The sequence below is a fragment of the Misgurnus anguillicaudatus genome, chromosome 9 (assembly GCF_027580225.2).
Source record: "Misgurnus anguillicaudatus chromosome 9, ASM2758022v2, whole genome shotgun sequence".
In the NCBI taxonomy this organism is placed as follows: Eukaryota; Metazoa; Chordata; class Actinopteri; order Cypriniformes; family Cobitidae; genus Misgurnus; species Misgurnus anguillicaudatus.
The window spans coordinates 9,465,365-9,490,000 of record NC_073345.2 but is presented as its reverse complement, the minus strand read 5'-3'; the positions used below and the strand labels follow the sequence as shown (position 1 = coordinate 9,490,000).

The window sequence follows — 24,636 nt, the reverse complement described above, 5'->3', positions numbered from 1 at the left end:
TTTACATTTAAAAGACGTAAATGTTAATAATTTGGAATACAACCAGGAAAGACTTTCGTTTTAATTATTTTATTGCTGGATTTTACAAAAAATATTTTTATTTTATATGCTGGAATATGCAGAAAAATAAGTTAACAGAAGGAGGACTTTCTTTATTTCATTAAAATTTGCAGAAAATAGGTTTAAATGTTCAGCAATTTTCTTCAAGGCTGAGACTGTTGCTTTGATTACATTTTTGCTTGATGCAATGTGAGTGCACGAAACCAAACGCCGTGACCTCGCGCCAGGACCCAAACGACGACCTTGCGCCAAATGATTTTATTGGTTTATAAGTACAAACAGGTATGAAAATTTAGTGTAAGGGATTTGTTCATTTCACACAAAAAGATCCTGGAAATTGGAATGAAATGGCTAACTGTAGTAGCGTCTCCACTGTCTATAATAGCCTAGAGATCACTTTTAAACCGACAACTGGTTAATTCTGTTTGACCTTTGTATTTAACTTTTTTATAAACTGCTAGTTGTTGCTAATAAAAGTTGTTAATATTGTTGTGCATGTTATTTTGTCATTGTTTCAGTATTAGTGTTTGCTATTCAGTTTCTGAAGGGTTTAGGCACAAGCCAACATTATGGTGACGCTGTCTAAGCCTTACGTCATAATTTTATAATTATTCACGGTAATACCGTATACCGGGGTAAAATAGGGAGGCGGTTTGATGGTATCAAAATTTGGATACCGCCCAAGCCTACCATTGGGTTAAATGAATCTGGAAAATGTCCAGGTTTGTCGCAACCTACACTGTCAGAAAAAGGCTACCATTTACATTTACAGATTATGTATTCTTAATTTGTACCCTTTAGGTACAAATGTGTACTTTTTGAAAGGATATCATTGGAATTACAGCTTGAACCAAATCAACATAGAAACAGCCCAGCATAGGTTTATTTAATGGTTGCATTTGTCCACATTTCACCCCACCACGGAAACAGCCCAGCATAGGTTTATTTAATAGTTGAGTTTGTCCATATTTCACATCACCATTAAAACAACCCAACATAAGTTTATTTAATGGTTTGGGTTCTCCTTATTTTACCACACCATTGAAACAGGTCAACATATAGCTTTATTTAAAGGTATAGTGGAGGATTTTATTTTTCTAGGTGGATCATCAAGACTATTGGTTGTCAATCATTCTGGTGATATGTTAAGGCCGTCGTACGTGCTCATCCCTAGGTAGTCTTCAATTTTGCGCATGCGCATTTTTAGGTGTATATGTGTGGTGAGCTACGGTTACAGCCACTCATTGAAGCTTGCCGTTCTCACTGTGTTTTTTCAATATGTCTGAGGGTCGCTAGAGAAAAAGTGTCTACGAATTGTATGACAAGAGAAAGGCCTCTGAAGAAAGAAACAAGACCAGAGTGTTTTTGGGAGAATGTTTTACATGCTGGTGTATGTTATTTAGAGAAATCCATTTAAAATCACTGTTAGTAAAAGTTAATGTAAGCTATGATTAGCGATGCTAGCCCTGGCACAAGTTGCACTGCGCAGACACGGTAAACATCTCAATTCTTCTAAAGTAGTCTTATGACCAAATGGTAAAAGGTTTTACGCTGAAATGTTCTAAAATGTTGCGTGTTCATTTTTGATAATTCCAGTGTGTTCACTGTAGTATTTATTACACAAATGCAACAAGCTACTTCTCCATTGCAGATTATGTCTTGAGGAACTAGGCTTGTGCACACGTTTAACAGGCGTTTCCTCTCGGGAGCAGGTAGAGTGTTGCGCATGTGCGTTTTTTTTCAAAAAGTGGAGGGAGCGGTTCTTTTCTAAAATTCGGGAAAATCTTCTACTATACCTTTAATGGTTGAGTTTGTCCATATTTCACTCCACAGCCCATCATGTAGGGCCTAGCAATGCAATACATATTTGATGTCTTTGTTTTCATGTTTTACAGCTCATCTCCAGGATCCTAAATTACCTTCTGCCATTTGTCATCACAATATTCTGTGGTCATCTAGGAAATGCTGAACTGGCTGGATATGCATTGGCCTCTGCGGTAAAGCCTTCATCGTCTGATTCAAATCTCTTTATGTAACTTTAAATTGTGCTGTCCAGAGATACACTATTAAAAGGTTCACTGCAATGCCATAGAAGAACAATGTCCTCAAAGAACCATTCAGTCAGAAGAAGAACCTTTTTTTTAGCTTTTTTTAATTCATAGTACAATTTTCATTAAAAATACAGCCAAAAATGGTTAATACTAGAGATGCACCGATATAAAATGTCTGTATGTATACTGATATTTAACTACTTAGAAGGACATTTATCGATACAGATAAATACAAATAGTTTTCCTTTTAAACTCAGATGTCCAAATGTGGGCAAAACGCTTTTATCTGCCCATAATAATTACTGTCTGATATCTCTGTGCATCCATAGTAGACTATATGCTTAGTGTAGACCAGTGGTTCTGAAACTTTTTACACCAAGTACCACTTCGGAAAATATTTGGCTCTCCAAGTATCACCATAATGACCAACGTTAAAATCCAGAATTGTAGTAGGCCTAACTATATTAGTAAGTATTTATTTATAACAAGTAAATAAAAACTTAAATAAGATAAATGATCAAAGGATAATTCCGGTATTTAACACCCTGAGTCTCATTTCTGATTTGTTTTGGATGAACTACAGTGATGGACACTGAAATTTTGACAATGGGTTGTGTCTTGAGTTTTTGACTCGTTTAGAAGCGTCTCTTGACTGCTTCAGAATGGAAGTCAAGGGCCATGCACAAACATGTCATTAAAACAACACTTAACGTTCATTTTAAAAACTGTGCTGCTCACCGAGCGGTTTGTGGTGTTCGTTGATGACCAAAAACAAATATATTGGCGCAATGTATGATTTCAATCCGTGTTATTTGCTATAGTGGAACTATTTTTTTCAGATGCCTCACAACCGCGTATATACTTCCGCTCTATATTTCCGCTCTAGTCGGAGCTCTGAAAAACGCTGCTCTGGGTAAACATGTTATCTCGTCAAATCTATGGTTCCAAGACTATATCTTGTTCTGAGAAGTCCACTTGAAGCTGATGAAAATCCAATGTCTGTATCTCCAAGAAGGAATCAGTGACAGTCAAAAGTTTGATGCTATAACATAATTTATCTTCCTCAGACTGTTGCTGTGACCACGACAGTTACGGGGTGTGGACTTGCCAACACCTGCGACACACTCATCTCTCAGGTATTCATTCACCGTCTGAATCATTAAAATCCATTAAATGATTGTTAACCTGGTTTAAACTGTTATGTATGCTTGCCAATATGTTAAATAAATAACCCACAGTTGCATTTACACTGTATAATTAAAACCATAAAAAACTTTTTTGATAAATTTCAAGTATAGTGATTATTGTATTTCAATAACTTGTATGTTGAACTAAAAACTGAAAATTGATCTCCAAAATAAACCAACCTGAACAACATGTAGGCCTACAAATGCTACTGTACCATGAGCCCAGCTATAGAATCAGATTATTCTATTGTTTATATTGCTTTGTATTAAATAACTACCAATTCATATGGCCTATTATAATATTTACATGTTACATCAAAATGAAAGAAATCCATAGCACATCCATGTTATGTTCACAGAAGAAAACGAAGACAATATACACAAAAGGGTTATTTATTGTATCATGTAACTTACAGACCAGCAGATGAGATGAGAAATGGTGATGATTGTGGTTTAATTCAGACAGCACTTCGAACTAACAAACACTTCCAGACAGATATAAGATGTAGAACTTTCCTTTCATTCCACGCTTCCATTCTTGCATCTGACTAACACTCAACGACGACGATGGGGTAACACAGGAACAATCCTAGTAGAGATTCAATGGGAGTCAGGTTCTTAGATACAGGAGTATGACAACATGCTTGCATTAACGAGGTGCTGTCCTGGTCGCTCTGCTTAGAGTGTGTTTTTATTTAATTTTTTACTTAACATTACTCCCCCCTTTTGCACGCATAACATTGGTACTGATCACATATGACAGCAAAACACTTTTAAACATCAGAAGCCAGTTCTCACCTGTTTAACGACGTTTTACCCAATGATCTAAGTTGGCCACCTGAGATTCTTCGCACAACAAATGAGAACAATGGCTATGAGAGGGCTTTTCCGAGGCAACGTAAAAGAAAACATAGAGGGAAATGCTCTGGGTTTCACAACAGACTGAAGACCAGAGCGCACAGTCCACCTTTACCAAGTATCCTTCTAGCCAACGTTCAGTTGCTTGAGAACAAGATGGATGATCTCAGAGCCAGGATAAGATTCCATCGGGACGTAAGGGACTGCAACGTTATCTGCTTACCAGAAACATGGCTGACCTCCTTGGTATCGGACAAAGCTGTAACACCATCTGATAGCTTCTCTGTTCTTCGGATGGACAGGACTTTGGAGGCTGGCAAAACCAGAGGTGCTTAATGTCTGCTTAAACAACCACCAAACTTTTACCAGCACATTTTCTGTCCAACCAGGGGGATGAATACATTTGACCACTGCAATTCTCAATTCACGAATCGATATAAAGCTAGCTCACTACCAGGTTTTGGTAAATCTGACCATACCGCCATCTTCCTCATACTAGAATACAAACAATCAGAAGCAGCGCTACAGGATGCGCTCAATGACGTAGAATGGGACATCTTTGGGTCAAGTTTCACTGACGTCAGTGAGTTTGCGGATGTACTGTATTTATCAGCTTTGTCGGCGCTCTGGTTAAAACTGCATGTTACGCTCTCTGACGCGCTGTGAGAACCCCTAAACAACAGTACAGAGAACTAGTGAAGTCTCATTTCAACTGAATGACTTCAGGCGTATGTGGCAAGGACTGAGAACTATCAGTTATTTTTAAAGTTAACCCTCTGTTGTGGTGAGTGCTTACTATTCACTACACTACACTACACGAGCTGAACATCTTTTATTCACGTTTCGAAGCAAACCGGCATGCACAGAAGAAGAACAGCTGCATCAATGACGCATGCGCAATAACTGTATCGGAGGACGAAGTTGATCGAGCTCTGAAACATCAGGAAAGCAGCTGGCCCAGACGGAATTTCCGGTCGTGTATTGAGATCATGTGCCGATCAGCTGGCTGGATTTACGACTAAAAAGCATATGCTAGACCTACATTTCACTGCTTGTTATATGCCATATAACTTGTACGTGACAAATAAAAAATCTTAAGTCTTGGTGCTGTTACTTAAATAGTGCTTGGTGAGTGATAAATGGCAGGTGCTGGTAATTAAAACTCAAGTGAAGTGGATCGGAGATGGTGAGTAAAGAAAGAACATGGCGTTACAGTACCAGCTCATGAAGGCTGCTGAGACCTCCGGCGCCGATGTGGGTGACCTCTGCCATGGGGTGCGGGCTTTTTGGGGTGGGTAGCGTGCAATTCCTTCAGCATATCTGGCTCCAGAATGTCATTGCATGGGTTCCAGGAACATTCCTCTAGGCTAAATCCCTCCCAGTCTGCATCTGGAGTCCAGGATGTTTCTAACCGTCTACCCACTGATGTCCTCTTTGAGAGGAGGGGGGGGTCTTTTTCACCAGGTTCTCTGGAAGGACAGGGAAAAACAGGTAAGTGAAATAGTTTTAGTTGTGAGCAGTGGAAGACAAGGTAGATCCGGTAGTGTGATGGTAGTTGCAATTTAAAGGCTACCGGATTGACCTCCTTGACGAAGATAAAGGGTCTGATGTACCTGGGACTCAGCTTTGTACATGGGATGTGCTGGGGGATGTTTTGAGTGGAGAGCGTTGTTGGCGCCTGACAGACCCCTGCATGTGTACAGGTACCTGGGACTCAGCTTTTTACAGGGGATGTGTAGGAGGATGTTTTGAGTGGAGAGCATTGTTGAAACCTGACAGACCCCTGCAGGTGATTGTGTTCCAGACCCTCTCACTTTCCTGGAAACAGTGCTGCACTGATGGAACTTCGGATAATTAATCCGACCACAGTAACATCTGGGATTGGTAGCCGAGTATGCACTGGAATGGGGTGACCCCATGGGCTTGCTGGCGAAGTGAGTTGTGTTTGTACTCAGCCCAAGGGAGAAGACAGGAGGTTCAGAGGAAACGGCTAACCTCTTGGATGTTCCACTCGGTCTGGCCATCCATCTGAGGGTGGTACCTGAAAGAGAGACTAATGGTCACATCTAGGAGCCTAAAAAACGATCTTCACACTCTGGAAATAAACTGAGGACCACTGTCAGATATCATTTTTGAGAAGCAATTATGAAAATGCATTTATTGATGCAACAATTATGAAAATGCATGTGTTAAGATCTGTAGTGAAATTTACTCCTAGATGTGTCCAGGGACGGTGAAGGATTGGGAGAGGATGGAGCTTTCCAACAGGAAGATGATGTGAAGTCTTGAAGATGCAGCAATCCTTAAATCCACTCATGAACCTTCTGAAGTCCTGTGCCATGAGAGGGTTCCGATGGTGTAACGGGACATATTTGTGTGTGGCTGGGCAACCCGGCAGAGCATTTTGCCTCTTAGGGATTATACAAAAACACCATTGGGAAGGATAGTTTCAGGAGGATGTTGGTCATCTATTAAATAGTACAGTCTGGAAAGAACATCAGCCTTGCAATTTTTATTGCCCAGACGGCAAGTAATTGTGAAATTGAATCGTGTGAAAAAGAGTGCCCACCTAGCTTGCTTGGTGTTTAACCTCTTCGCTTTACGTAGATACGGATATGGTCTTTCAGCACAGTGAAGGGATGACAAACACATTCCAGCCAGTGTCTCCACTCTTCAAGGGCCAATATAATGGTGAGAACTTCCCAATTGCTGATATCATAATTTGCTTCAGCTAGGTTGAACATGTGAGAAAATCAAGCATATGGTTGAAGGTCGGACGGGCTCCTCTGCTGCTGGAAAGGATGGCTCTGACTCCAGTTGATGATGCATCGACCTCAACCACAAAAGGCTTCTCTGGATCTAGATGGACTAAGACAGGTGCTGTGCAAAAATTATTCTTCAGTGTTTGAAAAGCTTGCTCAGCTGGGTGTCTATGAAAATTATTTAGGTTTACCTATCAGGCCAGAGGTTAGAGGGAAGACGATGCAGCTCAGGTTGTGTATAAAATGGCCAAAAAATGTTGGCACACCCCAGGAACTTTTGTAACTCCTTGATGGTTGTAGGAGTGGGCCAGGTGGTGGTAGCTTCAACTTTCCTCTAATCCATACTCACAATGTTCTTCGACACATTGCATCCTAAAAACTGAATGCTGGTTTGATGGAACTCACATTTTTCTGCTTTCAGGAAGAGAGTGTTGAAGTAGCCATTTCAGAACTTCCTTGACTTGACAATAGGACCATGTCCATAACAGTATTGATATTGCAGTATTTCTTAGCATAGTTACTCAAGAATGTGTATATAATAATGTTGGTGCTTAACTCAACTTTTAATTTACACTATAAAAAACATTAAGCTTATGTATTTTATCCTTTTTCAGACCTTTGGCAGTAAGAATCTTAAGCGTGTAGGGGAGATACTTCAAAGGAGTATAATCATCTTACTACTCTTTTGTCTGCCGTGTTGGGCCATACTCATCAATGCTGAGTCAATACTACTCAGACTGAAGCAGGAACCAGAGGTGGCCAGGTCAGACTCATCCAGAATATCCACATTATTACGATGTTTCAAATGTGCATTACAATAACTTTCTAACCAGAAGGGTCAATGTGCACCATAAGGGTTTTTTACATTGGAAATGGCTGAAATCCAGATTCTGACATATACTAAATTCTGACTTGGGATAGCTGACCCAAAATTTTAAAATCACCATTTACACACTCTCAAGTTACAAACCTGTATACATTTTTTTGTTCTGATGAATAGAAAGGAAGATATTTTGAGAAATGTTTGTAACCAAACCAATCAGAAGCCCCATTGACATCCATAGTATTCATTATCCTACTATGGATGTCAATTGTGTTTGGGATCGGTTTGTTTTCACCCGTTCATAAAATATCTTCCTTTTTTGTTCATCAAAACAAAGAAATTCATACCGGTTTGTAACTGTTACACAGAAGACAACGGAGACAATATAAACAAAAGGGTGGCTTATTGAAACATGTTACCCAAGCATGTAACATCAAACCCAACAGATGGGGCGTAAATGGTGATGATGATGATGATGGTAAAGTACAGATGGCACTTCCAACACAAACACTCTTCCAGTTACAGATAAACAAACATAGTACTTTCATTTCATCCAACGAAGACACAACACAATGATGACGGTGGTGTAACTCAGGAACTGTGTGTGTAAAAAAGATTCTGTAAAAAATCTTCTCAGCATCAGATTTATGAACATCTTTTATTATGAACACAAAAACCTCTTCAAATAAACTGAACAATGAAGCAAGAGTAGAGGATGGATGTAGAACTAAACAATAAAACTAATTTTTAGTGTGTATGTGTGCACGTGTGTGTGTTCAGTATTTACAGCAGGACTTGTAGCATATCACTTGTTGCTCTCTGCAAGTGTGTCCACCACAACAGATGAAAGTGCTCCTTTTTGTTCTGTGCACCGTTTGCATGTTCCCCTCTCTACTCCTGAGCTGCTGGTGTCTGTGGTTTTGTGTCTGGGGGGACGGCTGCAGGAGACTGAATCTCTTTCACCAGTGCAGGAGCAACTGGTGTGCGAGAATGATGCTCTCTCCTCAATATTGCTGCAGAGACCAGAGATTTTCCCAGGTCTTCTAGGAAAAGCCTTCTCCTAAACACCTCCCACGTGCATGAGTTGCTGTCCCTCCAGACAAACTTGCAGAGAGCACCAAGTGATATGCAAGTCCTGTTGGAAAGACTAAACACTTATGCGTTCATAAATCCAATGTTTATACCAATCTTTGGCATGCCCTAGACTGTGAAAAAGGTTAAAAAAACAGTTTACAATCACTTTTTCTATTGAAAATCTGTCATTTTGTGTGTGTTTTGCCGAAATCAGTGACACCACTTAAATTTGGCAATTAAAGAGTTTAAATCATGGAATTTTTGTGAAGATTTGGTAGTTTTGATCAGTACTGAGGTTGATTAACAGATTTATGAAAAAATGGAAAAAAATTAATCTGATAAATTTTTATAGCAGTTTAATGTAGTGGATGTTTTCATCCACTAACAACACGAAAAGGTAGTAAGTTTGAATAATGCACAAGGGTTTAAATAATCCTAGTCTCACGTGAGAACTCTGGTCTTGCACGCGTGACCTCACGTTGTTTCCTTGTCACGTCCCGCGTGTGTTTCGTTGTGAGACGTACAGTAGTTAGCTAACGAGACAAAGTTGATTCGGTGATTTTTCCTAATAATGACTTCACTGATAATGACTATTGCTTTGCTTTAATATTTTTGATTATATCTACTCAATTGAAATTGTGATAGTAAATTAATGTAATTATTGAAAGGATCTATTCTTACTAATTTTTCAGGATTGCACAGCTGTATATTATGGCTTACCTCCCGGCTGTTCCTGTAAGTATAACAACATGTTTTTTTCATCATTGTGCTTGCCTTGTTTTTGTAGATTGTAAATTTTAAAGTTTTCTTGTGTTTTCTTTAAGTTGTGCTTCTCATTTTTCACTACAATACATTTTATTTATTTAGTCTGACAATCAACATCTTTTAAAAAAACATTTGCTTGCTTTTATTATAAATATATACTATTTTCTTTGAAAAATATTTTTTACAATAAAAATGCAACGCGTATTTTAACATGTGATACCTTTTAAGAGTGGGAAGGTGGATGAACCCAAGCGCAGACACTAATAGAAAACTGAACAATTTATTGAACAAAAAACAAGAAAACAAAAACCCACGAGGGGGTAAAACAAGACAATATACACAGGACCGGATAAACACTAAACTGGACTAAACTATGAGATTAAAGGCGGAGTCCACGATGTTTGAAAAACGCGTTGGAAAGGAGAAGGGTTGACTACCAAAACACACTTATAGCCAATCAGCAGTAAGGAGCGTGTATACTAACCGACGTCCTTGCCGGGTTGCGTATGTATGGGGCGGGTCTATCAACAGAAGGTGCAGATTCTATTGGGGTAGGGGCGTGTTTGTTTAGGTAATTTTAAATATCAACATTGGCTTTCAAACATCGTGGACTCCGCCTTTAAACTAGACTTTGACTGACTAAACACTAATAACATACAATGAACAGACAATAAACTTGGCTTACTCAATATAAATACAGACAGGAACATAGCTTGATAACACAGTACGATCACAGACAGAACACTGGGCACAAAGACTTTAAATAGGGACAAAAAACGAGGGGAACAGGTAAGGGATAATAGGTAAGGGAGCGGGTAAAAAGTGACAAGACACAGGAAATACGTGGTCTAGTATAGTCAACACAGACCACGTATTCCCCACACAAAACATTGTACTGTCAGAACCCTGCCATACTGGACTAAATACTAAAACAGGACAAGGCTCCGGCAGGATCCTGACAGTACCTCATAACTCTTAAGTTAAAAATGTTGGGATGTTTTGAATCTATAGTTGGATAACAAGAACCCAGCATAGGGTTATTGTTAATAATTAATTACATGGCTCATTGGAATGCTTGATTCTGATTGGCCAGTCGCGACATTTGCAGGTTTGGTATTCTTGGATAACTACCGTTCAAAACTAATAACACACAATAACCTGAAAGCTGCAAATAATTTTGACAGGTACATGTTAATATTATACAAAATTTAAATATAAATATGTTTTCTTTTAATGACATATATGACAATATATTTGCAAAGGATTAAACCAAATGGTGCATTCATGACATTTGAACGTCTTGTCTTATCTTATAACCGAAAGTAAATATGTTTTCTTGTGGAAGGTATGCATTAAGTAATAAATGAGCTAATACAATTTTTCAAATCAATATTTAAGGTTCTTTACCTTACTTATGAGGTAAATAGCCATGTAATAAGCTGGATGTAATAAGCCCCTGCTTCACGTCAGGTCCTGATCACATTGTCAGGGGTTATTTCTGCGATAACAACTGGCTGCCTATACTGTACATTATCCCTTAAATATATGACCCAACTATGGGTGTAAACAAGCCAGCATGTTTAAAGTTTGTATAGTTAACACATTTTTATATTTTTATATTGATGTTTCATTAAAAATGAACAGTGTTTTACAGTGTTATCTCTGCTTCAATTTCCTAGGCCATGTTTCTGCATGATCTGCAAGTGTGTTATCTGCAAAATCAGGTACAGCTTTTATAGTCTCCCAATAATCCCAATAAGTACAACACTGTACTGTAGGAGCAAGAAAGATGTTAAACTGAATGTGATGTCATGTTTCAGGGGATCATCCTGCCCCAGATGTACACAGCGGTTGTTGCCAACATTTTAAATGTAGCAACAAACTACATCCTGCTTCATTCACTGAACCTGGGAGTGATGTATGTATGCAAGTCTGTTCAACATGTACTTTATCTTATAGATAATAATAAGATTTGTTGTTTGCCAAGCCATACCGTTATCCCAATCACTTTTAAGCATCTCATTTTTACAACTAAGTAGCCATTGTAGAGAAAGGAAGGGTCTGACAGCGGGAAAAAGGTTCAAAGGCAGGCCGATGTGATTTGCACCCAGTGCGTGCTGATGCGCCACTCACATCTCAAGATTCTGCTGTGAAGCCAGTGCTGAAGCGGTCTCATATGGAGCAGCCTGAGCATTGTTACATCCACCACAGTTGTCATATGCCCTAGGAGCATCTGAAATAACTTCAGTGGGACCACTGTCCTGGATTCTAATGAACTCAACCAGTTGAGCACTGTGACTGTACATGTTCCTTTTTGAGGCGTGTCATAAGTTTGACCAAATCCAAAATCATACAGAGATAAGAGACCCTCTACATGTGACAGAGTTTGCTCTTGTCTCAGTTGACTCGAAGACCCAAATGATCGAGATGCCTAAGCACCATGTCCCTGTGTTTGCAAAGCTGCTCCCGAGACTGTGCTATTATGAGCCAGCCCCCTCGAACACAAAGTGGAGAAATGGCCTGTGTCAGGGGAGAATCGAAAAATGAAACTTCCTTCAGGTCCATGGCTGCAAACCAATACTGCAGATAGACGCATTGTAAAATTATCTTCTGCATCAACATTTTGAACGGCAGCTTGTGAAGTGCACAGTTCAAAGAGTGCAGATCCAGGATCGGTCGTAGCCCACCACCCTTCTTAGGTACTAAGAAGTAGGACTGTAAAACCCATCTTGGCTGGAGGGACCGGCTCTATCGTGTCCTTTACCAGTAGGACAGCGATTTCCGCATGCAAGATGGGCATCTGCATATTTGACTAAAGTAAAGAGGAGGCCCACAAACTTGGGGGGATGCCAGGCGAAAGAATCACGTAGCCGAGTCTAATGGTGTGAAGAAGCCACTGTAATGGACTGTGAAGCTCTAACCAGACTCTCAGATACCATGCGAGCATGACTAAAGTCACCACAAATGTACCCACAGTAGGGCAACCAGTTGGAGCTGAGGTGTGTGCCGTTGTTCGCGGTGGACTGAACGAGCTGAGCACCTTGCTTACAAGCGGTTCCACAACATCACTTCGATGGAGGATGCTGCTGGGGTGGAGCAGGAACAGGGGTGGATTCTCTCGGTGAGAAGCAGACTGAGATGCTGCCGTCAATGGACAGGTGGTAGCAGTGGGTTGACACAGAGGCAGTATGTGTTTGATTGCCCCAGTTTGCTTGAGCAGACTGGGGCAAGAGAACTGGGCGGCCGAGAACTGCTGGGCAAAGCTCTTGACTGCATCGCCAAATAGGCCGGCCTGGGATATGGGTGCAGCCAGAGCTGGCATTCCTGAACCACTAGCATGGACATTGCATGCCCGACACCCTGTGAGGTGACTTTGGTTCATGTCCTCATGCAGTTCTTGAAGGGCTTCCGGATCTATACCACCTGTTGGTTACAATGCCTGTTGCGGGCGAAGAAAGGAGCCACCAAGAGTCCAATCCAAGCTGACCACCTCCCCCGCATGAGCGAGGATGGCAGTCATCTCTGAATCCAGCTCAGGTTTCAGGTTGCACTACCTGGCTCGAGGGCAGCAGCACATCCGAGCTGAGCTTCGAGAGACTGCCCCCCATCACATGATGCAACAGACATCCGGTCTTCCTTGGAAGAGCTGAAGGAAAGGTGTGGTACGCTCGGCCTGCTACCTCTCTCCAATGTCTCAGCTGGCTGTGGACCCTGAGGACTGAGAGGCCTCAGAGGGTTGGTCCCCTGCGGGGAAGGCTCTCTCTCATTCTCATTTATGGGACCCCACCGCTGGACATTACTGATCAAGGCAGCGGGACAGGGAATCTGCCACCCTGAAGATAGCGAAGTGTAGTCCTCAGATCTGCGAGGAGAGTCACAAGGCTTAGACACGAGAGGCAGTAAGTGTGACCATCCAAGGGGCCAATGTACTTGGCGCAACCAGAAACACAGGGGGGCACAATGACACCTTTAAAAAGACGAAAAGCCACTCATGAACACAGAGATATCCAGTCTTTAAAAAGATGCAGATCAACTGTGCAGCTCTTTTATAAGGAAAGCTCTCTTAGTACAGATGGATAAATGAAGCACACAGGGGTTGTTAGCACCACACACTAAAATGAGGCAAGTGGACAGTGTGATGCGCTTGAATGCCAACGTATCCACTGACAACGCTCTCTCTCAAAAGATCTGTTTCTATGTTCAACAGTTGATGTTGGTGAAAAGCTAATGATGCAATTCACTTGCTGGGATTTATACCCACTTGGTAGGGCGGTGCCAGCAGATGCAAATACTGCATGCCAACATTCATTGGCTCTTTTACATACAATCGAAGCTGATTGGTTTCTCTAAGCGAGTTCCCAATTCATCGGTCATGACGTGACGTAATTTCTAGAGCAGCACTAGTCAATCAAATAAAGGCAGTTCTGTCTGCCTCGCATTTTCAAGCTTTTAAAACGTGTTTGGTGTGATCGGCCGGTAAGACTGTAACGGCCAAAAGTGGAGAGAATAATGCATCTTTAGTATACACAGGTACATGTTTGTCCCCCCAGGGGCTCTGCTGCAGCTAACAGCATCTCACAGATTTCCACCTGCCTTCTGCTGTTTGCCTACATACGCTGGAAAAAGCTGCATGTCGAGACATGGGATGGTAAGGAATATAGAGAGCCACACACACATACTGAAGACCAGGGGTCTCCAACTTTTTGTGAGCAAGGGCTACCACAACAAACAACAACAATCTGGAAGGCTACTTTTCTGATAAAGTCTACTCAAAACTTTTTTTACTTGTTGATATCTTTTATCAATGTTTAAAATGTTACCATACATAAAAGAAGCCAAGCTAATATAAACATATGTGCTTTGATGAGCAACTTACAGCTGTGTCTGAAAGCCTCATGAATGGCTTTGGTGGCATGAAGAAAGCTCTGGGAAATGAATTCGGACAGCCTTCAAATGCGTAATGGAATTCTGTTAAATAAACAGAGAACACTTTTTTGATAACTAATCCCATATTTAAAAACTACAATACTAATTTCTCACTAAAAACGCAGTCAAAAGGTGTAAAAAGTAAAAATAAAACTTTATTTACACTAAATTTGTTCTCCAGCCCCTTTCTTGACCATCATTATTTGTTCAAACTCAACCATGCTCGACCAATCACATTCCCCGCACACGCATTCCAGGAGTCAGGAAGTACAGCAAACACTGGATTTGTGCCTTGGAATGCAGCCTCTGAAGGCTGAATACAGCATTTTGGAGCTTTCGGACGCAGCCAAAGACTATGCGGGCAACCCATGTTGGTGACCACTGCTGTAGACACTTATGTTTAATAATAATGGATGAAGTAATTCATAGATTAAACAAATTATTATTGTTATATTGTAACCTTAATAGACACAGACTGACATTTCATCTAGTGATATTAGTCCCTGGTCCCTTTATAAAGCTAAATCTTCCAAAACATTAGGTTTGTTAGTGGTTTCATCAGTCAATGTCATTCAGGCACCTTTATTTTGTTAAGTGACTTATTGACTCCTTTTTTTGGCACACTGGTAACCACATGAGAAGTTATTATATCCTGCAGATATGGATTGTGTCTTTTTGAATTGTTCGGATTGTTTTGTCAATTAATAATATATGGGACCTGTAGTGTGTACACATGGGGTTGCAGTGGTTGGTCAGTGTGCGGTTATGTGTTTGACTAATAATTTGTCTCCCTCTATAGGTTGGTCTACTGCAGCACTTCAAGAGTGGGGCTCTTATATGAAACTGGCCATACCCAGCACTCTTATGGTGTGTTTTGAAGGGTGGATCTGGGAGATTGGAGGTTTCCTTTCAGGTGTGTAAGCCCTGTTAAGCTGTATGTGTTGATCAGTATACTTGCCTTTTGTCATAAACTGATTTAAAGTTTTCCTTTTGATCATTAACCTAAAGTGAATCTGTAATTATGTAAGCCCTTAAAGGAATAGTCTACTCATTTTCAATATTAAAATATGTTATTACCTTAACTAAGAATTGTTGATACATCCCTCTATCATCTGTGTGCGTGCACGTAAGCGCTGGAGTGCGCTGCTACGCTTCGATAGCATTTAGCTTAGCCCCATTCATTCAATGGTACCATTTAGAGATAAAGTTAGAAGTGACCAAACACATCAACGTTTTTCCTATTTAAGACGAGTAGTTATACGAGCAAGTTTGGTGGTACAAAATAAAACGTAACGCTTTTCTGAGCGGATTTAAAAGAGGAACTATATTTTATGGAGTAATAGCACTTTTGGGAGTACTTCGACTCGCCTGAAAAGTCCGCTCCCCTTCTCACTCTCATAATGGGAGAGTGTTACTGCGTCGAGTCAAAGTACTCCCAAAAGTGCTATTACGCCATAAAATGTAGCTCCTCTTTTAAATCCGCTTAGAAAAGCGCTACGTTTTATTTTGTACCACCAAACTTGCTCGTATAACTATTCGTCTTAAATAGGAAAAACGTTGATGTGTTTGGTCACTTCTAACTTTATCTCTGATTGGTACCATTGAATGAATGGGGCTAAGCTAAATGCTATCGAAGTGTCGCAGCGCGCTCCAGCCCTTACGTGCACGCACACAGATGATAGAGGGATGTATCAACAATTCTGAGTTAAGGTAATAACATATTTTAATATTGAAAATGAGTAGACTATTCCTTTAAATTCTTGACAGTCAATGTTTTGTTAATCATAATTTTTCTTGAGCACTGAAGATTGCCAAGGTCATGAAGGTTTTATAGCTTGCAAACTCATCTCTTAAATTGTGTTGTGACACAAAACACGGTGTACATGTAAAATCTCTCATGATTTATTGAATTCAACTCACTAATGTTAACCCTTAGATTTATACACAACAGTAACACAAATACCAACATTGTGTTATATTATGAGAGTTTATTTAAAGGTTTGATTTAAATGTATTACTATGCTTTTCTTCTATCTTTAATTCTGTTTATTTCACCTTTTTGTTGCTTAATATAAACTATTCAAGATATGAATGTATCATATCATCTGCAATTAACACTCACACATATGTAAATGTTATCTTAGCCCCACCCCTTTCTGATGATTGGCAGGTATGCTGGGAGAGGTGGATCTTTCCGCCCAGCATGTGTTACTGGAGTTGGGTACCATTACTTACATGGTAACTTTATGCAATCTCATTTGTAAACTTATTAACATATTGACTGTTTTATTTAGTTAATCTTTGCTTTTGTCAGCAGTGCTTGTCAAACATTAAAGGGCACATATTATGCCCATTTTACAAGATAAGTAAATATAAGTCTCAGAAAGTGCCTAGAATGTGTCTATGAAGTTTCAAATCAAAATACCCTCCAAATAACAAATACACTTAGAAAAACATTTGAGTAAAATTAACCAGTCAGTCTGTAACCATGGGCGGGGCTTGTTTGTGTTACATCACATTAACAAGAGAATCAAAACATCATATCTAATAAGACACCTTTGGTTTGATGGGGATTTAAAAAGAAGTGAGGGTCATAGTCATATTTAATAAAAACAAGTGTAAGACAAAAGGGTCTGTGTTTTTTTTTAACATTACCACACCAAACACTTCGTAAAACTAGATTTTGCATAATATGTGCACTTTAATAAAGTTCGACAAATGACAGCTATGACTTTGACATGATTCTAAGTTTCTTAGGAAAGTAAAGAAAGTATTTTATTAAAGAAGTTGTTTATTTGAATTGTTTGTGTACATGACTGTGTGTGTGTCAATGAGCATGTTTTGTTTAGTTCCCATTGGGTGTCCAGGCAGCTGCATGTGTTCGTGTAGGTAACGCACTGGGGGCCGGAGACACTGACAGGGCCCTGATCACCAGTAAAGTGACTCTTATGATCTCAGGTCAGTAAAACACAGAAATATTCACAACTGCTCAAAAATACAGGTTTAAGGTTTAGTGCTGTATAGAAGGATGTGTCATATTTGATCATGTATCACTTTTATTGTATTGTAGGAATTTTATCTGTTTTACAAGGAATCGTGCTGGGTTCTGCAAAGTCTGTGGTGGGCTACATCTTCACCTCTGATGAGTATGTTACTGCTGTCATAACATACATTAACAAAGATTTTAAGATTGTACCAAACAATTAAAAACAATGACACAGATGGCCTATTGCAATGCTGTTTACAATATTTTATTTTAATATTTTTAACAGGGGTATAGTGGAGATTGTCTCATTAAATCTCAACCTCTATGTTTTCCTGCAGTTTTTTGATGGTCTTGTGGTAAGTCATAAAAGCAAGTGATATGCTCAAAAACAATGCTCTTTTCAGAAAGTAGGGCAGAACCGGGGCAAAAGTAACTCGGGATGAAAGTAACAAAAGGGGTTTTCACACTGCGCTTAACCCTGGGTTATCTTCATTCTAAACCCGCTTTTAACCCTGGGTTAAGGAGCGTTTCACACCTGTCATTTGAAAGCGGTGTTAGCATCGCTTTTTACCCAGGGTTATGAAACCCTGCACCGGAGCAGGGTTAGCACCACATTTGTGGTGTTAACCCCGCATTGCGGTGCCAAACGCATGCAGTGTGTAACGAAGCAGGGTTAGAATGTTATGAACCTAATTAGACACAGCTGAAGTAGCTAATCAAGGTGTTCAAGGTTGCTTGATAATTACAGACAGGTGTGTTGGAGCTGGGTTGGAGACTCCTGACCCAGGGTTTAGGAATGCACAGTGTGAAACGTCAAATTATGAATACCCAGGGTTATCTCTTAACCCCTGGTTAAGTTTGAACAGTGTGAAACATAAAAAAATAACCCAGGATTCTGTTAACCCTGGTTTTAGAATAACCCAGGGTTAACAATTTCAGGTGTGAAAAGCCCTAAAGTGATTTTCTCTGAGCCCTGATAACATTTTCATCCCAAACTATGACAGCACCTTCGGGCACACAACCCTTGACAGAGCTGACAAATATTGCGTTATTTACTCGCCATTTTCCGTGTGTAGATCCAGAAAGGGGTTTTCAACCATGCACGATAAATAAATTCCAAAAGCGGTCATTTTTTTCTTATAATGCGTTGTGTTTCTTGTTTCATGTGTTAAAGTACTGATCAGTCTACAGGCTATTTAGTGCTCTAACACATCCTGAAGTTTGACTTTTCAGAGTTTTTACAAATTAAAGTAAATCGAGTTTAAATGTGAGATCCTGTCGGGTCGAAAGTAACACTTGTTACTTTTGTCCCGCTGCTAATATTGTTGTATATGTTGAAAATTGATATTATTTTAATTAGATTTAATTTCATTTTCATAGTGTTCATGCTGTTACAAAAATGTTTTATTCTCAACAATTTTAGTTTGTACTGTTGTTGCTTTTGAAACATTTGATAAAACTGAAATTTAAAATAAAAATTTAATTTAATTATTTTTTTACAAAGATAAATTACAAAATAAGTTCGCAGTGACATATTAACGAGGTCATAGTCATATTTAATAAAAACAAGTGTAAGACAAAAATATATCTCGTTTAGTAACAATGCACTACTTTTTACTCATTTTACATTTGTTCAAAATTCCACCTGGTATTGATAGACCACACTTGTGAGTTATTGACCACAGCAAAAATATCTCTGTCTAAAACATTATTTTTCAAAATTACATGTTTTTTACTTTCGCCCCCGCTCTCCCCTACACCTTTGAACTTTACCAATTAAGTGCATTAGTACATTATGGGGCAGTTTCCCGACAGGGATTAGACTAGTCCTAGACTAAAATAAATGTAAAAGCTGTCCAAACTGAAAACAACTTGCACTGACATATCTTAAAATACACCAATGCCATTTGTTTTGCCTCAAAATGCACATAAGTAATGTTTTTAGTAAGGCATGTCTGTTAAAACTAGTTATATTTCCTAATTAAACCAAGCCCTAGTCCTGGTTTAGGCTAATCTCTGTCGGGGAAACATCCCCAAAAGAACATCTCAGTTACGGATGTAACTCTCGTTCTCTGAAGGAAGGGAACGGAGAAGTCGCTTCGTGGCTGACGAGTTGGGAGCCGCTGCGTGGGGACCTATCTACTTTGAGAAACTAACAAAACTCCAATGAACTTGGCATGCAGGTATTTGCATAAGGCTGGCGCCGCCCCGCTAAGTGTGTATATAAGCAGCAGGTGCATAATACAAAATCAGCTATATTATTTGCTGAGAAAGCTGAGCAACAGTGCTCGGCCTGGTATCAGCAATGGAACAGCAAACTGTGGCAACGGGACGTGGCGTCTTCGTTCCCTTCCTTCGGGGAATGAGGGTAACATCCGTAACCGAGACGTTCCCTTTCGGTCGGTCACTACGACGTCACGTCATGACCAACGAATTGGGAATCCCTACCAAAACGCTACTGCAGCTGGACCCTTCCAGTGCCTGCAAAAAGCCCTCCACTCTCCACGTATGGGGCGGAACCTAAGGCTTTGTGCAGAAGGTCAGTCCCTACCTGTTCCTTAACCCACGATAGTGAACAGCGAACTGGGGAAGCGACTTAGTCTAGGCAGAGCTAAGAACACTGCAGAAACCATCCCCTAAGGAGGTTAACTGGATGACATAAGAAATATGAAACAACAGACAGGTTTCTCATATAGAGGTCTTCTGAACGTACATGGTATGACAGAGAGACACAAAGCATGCTCTGCTAAGGAAAAATGTGGAGGAATGTAACTCCTCAGACCGGATTCAGCACCGTTATATGAAGGTCTCCCTTCGAAAGCTTGGTAAATGCACCCTTGGAAGTACCAGGCTTGGAAGCCTGCTGTTCCCGGAGGAATGACAGCCACCTCCGCAAATCCACCGTTCACAAATGGAAACGCAGCCTCAGCGTGCTGGAGCCCCAGACACGTGACGCAAGGATCATGACCATCCCGGGGAGCCATGTACGCACCGCATTCATAAGTGGAAGATGCTGGAATGACATCTTTAAAAAGACGCAGCCTATACCGTGACACGAACGAGCGGCTGTCTTAAAAAAGACACAAAGCTCGAATGTGCAACTCTTTTAGAGGAAATCGCACGCCAGCATTATGCAGATGCCATCATGCCGGGTTCATTGCCGTGTTGTTGGTTTCTCGAAGTGGATGGGTCCCCAGGAGCGGTTCCCAATTTGTCGGTCACGATGTGACGTCGTAGTGACCAACTGAAAGGGAACATAATGGTGTCACATCTAAATGGTACACAATAGGACCCTTTTAAAGGTTACAGCCCCAGTGATGGGAATAGGATATATTTACATTATAGTTATATTTACATGATATATCTTCATAATGTTCTTGATATAATAGTTTTTCACATATATGATCTATGTGTTCTGAGATAATGTCACAATGACACTTTATAAGATAAAATGCTTGGCATTTCTCCTTTATGAAGTCATAAAACTTCATCAGAAAATCTCTACGGTTCATTTCTGTATACCTGTATGATGTGTGTTGTGTTTTAGTGTGTGTGTTCAGGTATTCTTCTGGGTGCTGGGAAACAGAAGATAGCAGCATTGTCCAACTTGATCTGTTACTATTGCATTGGGTTACCGGTGGGAATATCACTGATGTTTTTGGCTGAGCTCAGGATACTTGGTACACTTCTCTCACCTCAATAAAGATAACTATCACATAAAGATTAAGAATTGAGATATGTGCCATGAAAATTATGATGAAGCTTTATTTGTCATTGAACATGTACAACGAAATTACAGCCATCAATCTGTCCATACATACAATACATAAAAACAAGGGGGTAGACAGAACAGGTTGACTGGAAAATAATCATAGGAAAATATTGTAATTGCTATGTGCCGGCCTGGACACTGTTTGGAAGTTGTTTGTTCACACTACAGCACAACTTATCTATTCTTTTTTTAGTGGATACATTTTAGTCAATTGAAAAGTTTGTGGTGGAATGTATTATGGTTTGGAATTGACAATTTAAATGTGCATTGTGTAACTTTTAGTATGATCTCTTGACAGAAATGCAATATAATATGCATACCTATTATTAGTTGCGTTTAAAGACCTTACATAATGAACTCTATTGTTTCTATTACCTTAAGACATTTTAATATCATAGGAACTTACTGTCAAGGGTGTAACCAATATGATTTCGCTAAGTAGAACATGTTTCTATCAACATCATTGGAAGTCCTTGAACAACCTGTTGTACCTCTTGTATCTACCAGTAGGTTTAGCCTTGGGACTAGGTTGGGGTTTTGTATACCATTCTTTTCCAACAATTTTCTCCTTGTTTGAGGCATGTTATGGTTATTTTTTGTGGGGTATAGGGTTTGAGGAAAGACTTTGGGCCCTTTTTTAATGATCTAAGCGCATGGTCTAAAGCGCATAGCACACAGTCTAAAATTGTGTGTCCGAAGCCACTTTTTTTATTTAACGACGGGAAAAATGGTTTGCCCGCCTGGTGCACAGTTTAAGTGTTGTTCCTTAGTATTTTCATGCCTGTGTTTTTGGCGTAACGTGCAATAAACCAATGCCGATTCCATATTTAGATGGCAGAATTTGTAAACTGAAAAGCTAAGCGGAGAAGTTTAAGAATGATGTTAAAAATTGTGTTGTTTTTATTTGTTTTGAAATTGTTATTTTTTTATTAAAACCTTTGGTTCTCTTTAAAACTCGTTTTCTTTCAGTCATGGAAGTGAAATTAGCAAGAAAAGGTACTTTAGCAAGAAAAAACTTTATTTGTAACAAACAGGAGATAAAGAATTTACAAAAATGCGGAGAACCAAAACGTTTCAGCACAGCGCCGGGAGTGTTTTTCGAAAAGCATTACTTAAAAAGGTTATCTCACCATATCCAGAGGTACAGAGTCATCATATACAATAAATTCGTAGGGTAGCATTAAAAAAAAAACATTTAGTACAATTTAAATTTTCCTTTAATTTTTATATTTAAAAACATTTGTGTGCTGCTACGCATCTATGTGTGTAATAAGTAAATACGTGTTGTCATCCCATTTATAGGCGCATATTATTAACGTGCTATTTAGATAACAAAAACAATATTGCGCCATAGACTGTAGACTACGTTTTAGTTGATCAATAGGTTAGTCTATTTTAATTGCCTCAAAATAGCAATGTGCCAACAATGCACCTGAACACACCTCCTTTTCAAACCAGCACGCCTATGGGCGCACAAATGGGTGCAGAAGCATTTGCTATTTAAACAACATTGGACCTGGAAATTAAATTTAGCGCCAGGCTAAAATTTAGCCAAAAACACTTTGCACTGCATTGCGTCGGGTGTTTGAAAGGGTTCTATGTTTTAGATAGAAATGCTGTTTCAGCCCCACAAAAAATGTTGATCCAACAACACATCTTACCATCACCTCGACCCTAATTTTTAATTAATACAGGCCATCAGTTAAACAGCACCTAGCTAACAAAAGCACCATGATAGCATCACTAAAACACAATTTTTTGCATTCATTCAGGATTGGGGATTGGCCTCTTGATCTCTGTCATTATTCAGGCCTGTTTCTTCACTACTCTCATCTTCAAGCTGAATTGGAAGAAAGTGACGGAGCAGGTAGGAAGACACATGTGCACTCTGATTTTATGAAAGGGTGTTCAAAGTGTTTCATAACATAACGTGTTGACTGATAACTTCTGTAGGCCCAGAAACGTGCAGGCAAACATACAAAGTTGGTGTGTGTGCGAAAGAAGCCATCAATCGGGCAGTCTGTGGTTGATACTGTGGTGTCTGAAGGGCAGGGCGATGAGAAAATACCTGACGCTGGAGCTTCTGCATGTATTCCTGAACCCTGGGATGACATAACTGGAAACAAAGTAATTAACCTAATTCCATTTATTATCTTTCATATATACACCTATAAGCTATAACATTATGACCACTCCCAGCCTATAGAGCAATGAACCTACCTGGGGCCTCATTTATCAACAGTGCATAGAAAATGTTCTATATTTTGTCCTACAAATTAAATTTAGTACACATACTGTTTCGTACGCTTAGTGTGGGAGGAATGACTAACATAAGAAAATAATCTGCATGGGAACATAGGTCTGCATGGGTCTGAGGAAAGAACCCTTTAAAAGTGTTGAACAGTTGCATATAGCCAGCATCATCGGTCTCTCTCTCTCTCTCTCTCTCTCTCTCTCTCTCTCTCTCTCTCTCCCTCTCTCTCTCTCTAACCTCTGTCCTTGTGGGGCGGTGTCCTGTAGAGCAGAGGTCCCCAAACACTGGTTTGTGACCCAGTACCGGGTTGTGGACAAGTTGCCACTGGTCGCAAGAACCAGAGAGCTCTCTCTCTCTCTCTCTCTCTCTCTCTCTTTACCAGGACATTGCTGTCATTAGAGTTTGAACACAATCAATTAAATAATTGCGGTATAACTTCGTGAATAATTTGCAAATGTACCTCGCAAATCATGTCAATACGTAAAGACGTTCAACTCTGTGAAATCGCAAATGACCAAAAAGTAATTGCAGGCTTCTGAAAAACAACAGAATTATCCAGCAATCATGGCACCATCAAAATAAACTCTTTTACTGAAGTAACCATCAACTTCAAAGAACTTTATTTATCTGTTAGGAACTTCATTTGTTTTGAGCATCAGTGCATGTACAGTACCACAACTCAGCAAAATCCAACACACACACACACACACACGCACACGCACACACACACACACGCACACGCACGCACACGAACACACAATTATATGGGAAAACAGTAAATAGTTACCAATAGATAGTAACATAAATAGGAACCAAAGCTTGTAAATTATAGTAAATAAATACATAATAAATAAGCATTAGGCATAATAAGCATTATGCATTAAAATACAGTTGTTAAAAATAAAGGAAAAGAAAAAGCTAAAATATGGAATGTATCATTTATCATTCATTCATATTTCTGATAGATGTAGGCACAAAATTTGTCATGGCGCTCTATCTCTGGCCTGAAGGTAAAACCATATTATAATAGGTACAATTTTAACGTAGGTTTAAAGGGAACCTAAACATTTAGTCCTGTGTCAATCATCATTGATTGCTTTCACTGCCAGTGTTTTTTT

The 24,636-nt window shown here is 39.7% G+C and overlaps 1 protein-coding gene across 2 annotated transcripts in view; it reads left to right on the top strand.

Annotated features, from left to right (window-relative positions):
• LOC129423920 (multidrug and toxin extrusion protein 1) overlaps positions 1-24,636 on the top strand; it is a 34,374-nt gene that overhangs the window by 7,270 nt on the left and 2,468 nt on the right. For both annotated transcript variants that reach the window (XM_073871110.1, XM_073871111.1), the window contains 15 exons: positions 1,956-2,057; positions 3,179-3,247; positions 7,533-7,681; positions 9,508-9,550; positions 11,260-11,304; positions 11,401-11,498; positions 14,131-14,228; positions 15,306-15,419; positions 16,677-16,744; positions 17,356-17,464; positions 17,577-17,652; positions 17,779-17,848; positions 21,040-21,172; positions 23,037-23,131; positions 23,218-23,391. In XM_073871110.1, the coding sequence (XP_073727211.1) occupies positions 1,956-2,057; positions 3,179-3,247; positions 7,533-7,681; positions 9,508-9,550; positions 11,260-11,304; positions 11,401-11,498; positions 14,131-14,228; positions 15,306-15,419; positions 16,677-16,744; positions 17,356-17,464; positions 17,577-17,652; positions 17,779-17,848; positions 21,040-21,172; positions 23,037-23,131; positions 23,218-23,391 (1,443 nt within the window). The remainder of the gene's footprint in view (positions 1-1,955; positions 2,058-3,178; positions 3,248-7,532; positions 7,682-9,507; positions 9,551-11,259; positions 11,305-11,400; positions 11,499-14,130; positions 14,229-15,305; positions 15,420-16,676; positions 16,745-17,355; positions 17,465-17,576; positions 17,653-17,778; positions 17,849-21,039; positions 21,173-23,036; positions 23,132-23,217; positions 23,392-24,636) is intronic.